Source organism: Rasamsonia emersonii (genome assembly GCF_000968595.1).
Source record: "Rasamsonia emersonii CBS 393.64 chromosome Unknown ctg1118621760839, whole genome shotgun sequence".
Lineage (NCBI taxonomy): Eukaryota > Fungi > Ascomycota > Eurotiomycetes > Eurotiales > Trichocomaceae > Rasamsonia > Rasamsonia emersonii.
Genome location: NW_013562726.1, coordinates 882 through 5759, shown reverse-complemented (window position 1 = coordinate 5759; position 4878 = coordinate 882). Strand labels below are relative to the sequence as shown.

At 46.5% G+C, this 4878-nt stretch overlaps 1 protein-coding gene across 1 annotated transcript; it reads right to left on the bottom strand.

Moving 5' to 3' along the window:
* Nucleotides 1-4272: 4272 nt before the first annotated feature.
* T310_8537 (uncharacterized protein) lies at nt 4273-4627 on the bottom strand (the record flags this gene model as incomplete). The annotated part of the gene is made up of 2 exons (XM_013468684.1): nt 4273-4329; nt 4379-4627. The coding sequence occupies 2 exons, from the start codon at nt 4625-4627 to the stop codon at nt 4273-4275; spliced, it is 306 nt and encodes a 101-aa protein (XP_013324138.1).
* Between the last annotated feature and the right edge of the window lie 251 nt (nt 4628-4878).

Below are 4878 nucleotides of genomic sequence, written 5' to 3'. Positions count from 1 at the left end.
ACGTTAGTTTTTATTTTTATTTTTTTTCTTGTTTCTTTCTTCTCTTTTTTTTTAACACGGCCCGTGGAATCACGAGCACGGCGTTCGCGAGAAAGGATCTCGGTGCAGTTCGCGCTACAAGATGAAACAAGACTCGACTCGGCTAACGATCCATCCAGGATGGCTCGACTGGATCCCTTGTTTCTAGGCGGTTTCCAGGCGTTCCCGGTTTGGGGCCCGCTAGCTTCCCGATCACAGGCAAGAGGGGCGCGGGATGCGGCACAGCACGGAGCCGGCGGTTAAGCAGGCTCCTCCACAGACTACAGCCATTGTACGGAGTATTGTGCGAGGTGTTTTTGATCGGTTCTTCCTGCTCCTTAACAGCCGTGTTCTACAGCCTGCAGTTGACGAGGTTGCCATGCTGCATGACAGGATTATTATCATGACTGAGGACGGCCGCACCTGCTGCAGGTGAGGGCAGCCAGCCAGTGGCGCGGTGGAGAGCGCCTCCTGGTTGGCCCGCCGGCAGCAGGGCGGCTGCGGATCGCAACGTGATTCGTGGGGCGGCCGGGGGGTCGGGGAGCAGCTGAAACACGCCGCGCCTCGCTAGTCGCCCGGTGCCCGCGCCCCTGTTCCGCATCCAGTCACGTGAAACGCGGCCTGTGTCTCAGGCGGCGGCGATCAGACAGGCCTGCACGCCTGGTGCGGGGGCGCCATGCAAGATACGTACAAGGTCATTGTGTGTGCATATCCTCCGTGTGCATGGAGCCAATGACAATAACGCGAGCAAAAATTCCGAGCGAACTGCCACTCCTCATTTGCTCTGTGATTTGAAATCTATGTCGGTCTGAGCCACCGGGTGGTCTGTGTGGGTGGGAGCTCGCGTGCTAGATCCCTGTCTGTCGAGCTCCGCTGTCGTCAATCGCAATTATTTTTAAATGAACTTTTTTTTTCTGTGCCTTTTTTTTTCCTCCGTACGGAGTAGTTCGCGGCAGCCAACCTTGTTTGGCTTGGACCAAAATGGGCTCTTTGGCCCAAATGGTTCTTTTCTTCCACGTGGCGGATCCCGCCCGTTGGGGGCACATTATTAGAACCGCGCCAGTGCGTGGTAGCAGCTTTGACCTCCTACACCAGGAACGAGATGTGAAATTCAATTCAATCCGAATGAAGAAGGGAGCGACGCATATGACATCAGACACGCAACGCAAGCCTTACATGACTCGGGGAGTCTCGCCACGCTGGTGATGATAATAATACAGCATACTAATAGTACGGTGTGCCTGGCTTGGAAGCAAACGCCTAATCCTATGCCAGGGACTTGGCCCCTGACCCACTCACTATGTCCTCTCCAGGCTCTCCTTACATGGCAGTCTGTACGGAGTAGTTAGAAGACAGATAACAGATTACGTCAACTCAGTTAACTGTCATTACTCTGTACTGTCGTCCAGAGATCTGGACTTCATCTTTCCGGATTAGCCAACTCCAAGTGACAGTTTCAGACTGTAAGCAAGGCTTACTAAGCTTTCATCATGTGATCGAGCCAGCAACTCCTCGTACGCGCTGAGGAGCAGATACATTTATTATTCCTATATCTGCTAGAGCTCTCTTGCAGATCAGTATAAATAATATCCTCCTCCTCATCCAAGACTAATTTTACTCTCGCCCACCAAGATGACTCCGAGTCAACAGCCTCGCGAAACCAGCGCGTACATTATTATTACCTGAGAGATGTGATGAGCTGCGGCAGAGTAATTGCATTCCCGGAGGAGAAGATAGATGATGTGGTTACAGAATGTGAGAATCAAGTTCGGGTATCAATGGTGATATAGGCAAGTGCTACATTTTATACATAGAGGAAGGATAGCTGGCTAACACGCTATAGATGATATAGGCCCGAACAATTGTCCCTCTCATATAATGGCGGGAAAGACAGCCTTGTCTTGTTGGTGTTGATCTTTGGCTTCTCATCCTCTACCAATTCATAATCCAACATCGCCATCTCCTCTATCCCCAAGACAACAGACACAATCGACCCTCTACCAGTCCCTCCGAGCAGTCTATATTGTTCCCCTCACCCATTCCCTGAAGTTGAGGAATTGTTGCAACGTCAGCAACATACTACCATCTTGACCTGGCTAGGTACACCTTACCTATGCGGCCCGCGCTTGAGGCATATCTAGGTGAAAGCCAGCCATTAAGGCTATATTTATGAGAACAAGACGGACAGATCCACATAGCGAGTTCTTAAATACTTTAATCCCACAGACCAGCGCTGGCCCTTGACGCCAATGCAACAATGTTTCGGCCAGCGTATGAGCTGATGGATGACAGCAAAGAGCGCTTGGGCTGGGAGTCGGGACTAACAGTATCAACGCAGAGTCAGAGCTTTGGGACACGGGATGAGGCCAATCACGCGATATTTACCCTAATAGCAATAGCATACTCAATAGCTGTTGTGCGTGAAACCATCTATCTACCTAATCTCATTACTCTCCTTGATGCTTTTTTTTTTCCCAGGGTGCTGCTCATGACCAGTCTTGTACTGCTGAGCTACAGATATGGCCAACGAAGACCGTTCCATCATCATTTACTATTATTGAACTTGACAACAATGCCTGACGAGGGTTGTTTCAAGGGCGGCATGCCTTAAGCTCCATTAGTTAGTAGAACGGGAAAGGAATCTCAGAATCTGAACAACATGCTTGTTTTCCCATTGCTTGCTCATCTACCTACCTAGGTAGGTAGGCAAGGTACTAACAACCGGCATTTACCAAACTAGTACTTACATACAGTACACTCACTGCTGCGATTTATCATCATTGCAGCAACAGTGACAACCAGATCTTACCTTGGTAGCGTTTAATTAATTATTTAATTAATTAAAGATAATTTAATCCTTTTTAAAGTCGACATAATACAATACAATATTAATAGAGCTTATATTTAACAGCATACAAACACTCGCAAGTTAACGAAGCTGACGATGCATCATGGCAGTGCAGGACTCCGAACTGCTAGCATGCTAGCCCTTGGTCCTGATTTGTAGCGAACCAAGGACGATATATATCCTCGATCCATGGAATCCAATCCAGCCGTCTGTGATTCTTTTTATGGAAGCTGTTGTTTACACCAAGAATCCAGAAAATATTAAACAAAAAAAATTCAATAAGGATCGTTGTGTACTTGGTATTCTTGCGCATTTTATTGTAATTACTCTTTACTGTGGAAGACTTGTTTGTGGATTCTTGGTTCTAACTAACTAACCTACAGGCATACTTAGGGAAAATAAGTAAACTCTGTAGTAAACGAATAAATAAATAAATACCAGTTCTTGCCAGGCTGCAGAGAAATAATAACTCTTACTTCATTGCTAATTACCTCTCGATTTAGTAGCAGTAGTCGTCCTCTTACTTACTGACGGGACGGGAAGATAAGCATCGATAAGTTAGTCACCTTAATTTTCTGCCTACTACTGCGTCGATAATAAAAAACAAGGTTATCCAATTTACTCTGTAACAGGCCCGGAACGAGTTGCGCGAGCAGAGCAGAGACAAAAGCGAAAGAAGGAGAAGAAAAAGCCAACTACAGCCTAGCAAAAAAAAAGGAAAGAAAGAAGGTATTCTGGTTCTACTATGAGGCATCTCCAGAAACGAACCACGAGCCTCTCAAAGGGGCATCTGAGCTTGGCATGACTAGCTAAGTTACTGACAGCAATAAAAATAAAAGGGTTTAAATTAAGTTTCTTTTGGCTATGAGTCCGGTCCGTCGAGAAAGGGAAGCTTCACTCCACGATTTTTTATAATTAGATCTGGTTAATGAAAAAACTGGCCTGCCAGCGTGACAACAAATCCAGTAACTAAAGATAGACCAGACCAGGAGACAAGAACTGGTGCAGTTCCTATCTTAGGTACGGATCCACTCTACATAATGGAGGGTATTTTCTTTAACAGTCAAGACCAATTGTGCTAATTGATATGCATTCCACATCTATTAGGATATTGTGTTGATATGTACTGTGTACTCCGTACTCTCGGGTGTCGCCGAATTTCCCTTCTCAGTTTAGCGTTCCTATTTGGGAATAGTACGTGATGCCGCATTGCGTGTCAATAATATTCACCGCGAATTCCATGGCCGCCGTATAAAATCTTGTGGCCTCCCCTCGGCGCTGCCAACATCCTCCATCAACCTGATTTATTTTTCACCGTTCTATGCGATTCCACGCCATCTGCGCTCTTGACCCACACCGCCCCTTCTCTGCGCCGTGTTTCCTTGCTTTGCTTGCTTCTCTCAGCCTCATTTGCCAGTCTCCTGACGTGTGACCAGAGAGCAAACTGAACTCAACTGCATCACCTGTCCCTTTCGACTTCAGCATTGCCCAATCAATACTGTTTCTACGTACATCAGCGGGTGTTTCATCGAGAGTCCCAGAGAATAGATCTTTTTCGATATCAATAACAATGTGGATTTTGGGGTCAGTTTGTGGTATATCAGGGTTGGAGGGTTGAACATGGACAAAATGACGGCCCTCTTCAAGTTCTTTGACAGACCGACCGTTGTTCTCAAGGTATAACCGAACCGACTCATAAGGGTCGGTATAATCAATTTCAGTTTCTCGCAAACGTAGTATCACTCGCTTCGCTTGATCCATGCTGGGTTGAAAGAGGGAGAAATGTTGATAAAGGGTCGGGCAAGGCGGAGTGAGCTTGTTCTTAGGTTTCGCGAACTGTGCCATGTGGGACACTGACCAATAAGATGATGTCTATCATTCAAATAGTACAGTGCACGTGCACCATGTAATTTTAGGCCAATAACATTAAAATGAGTGCTAATAAACAAAGACTACAAAACTGAGTATGATGAATTACTCCTGGTGTGATTTCAACTAAACATGATAAGGTC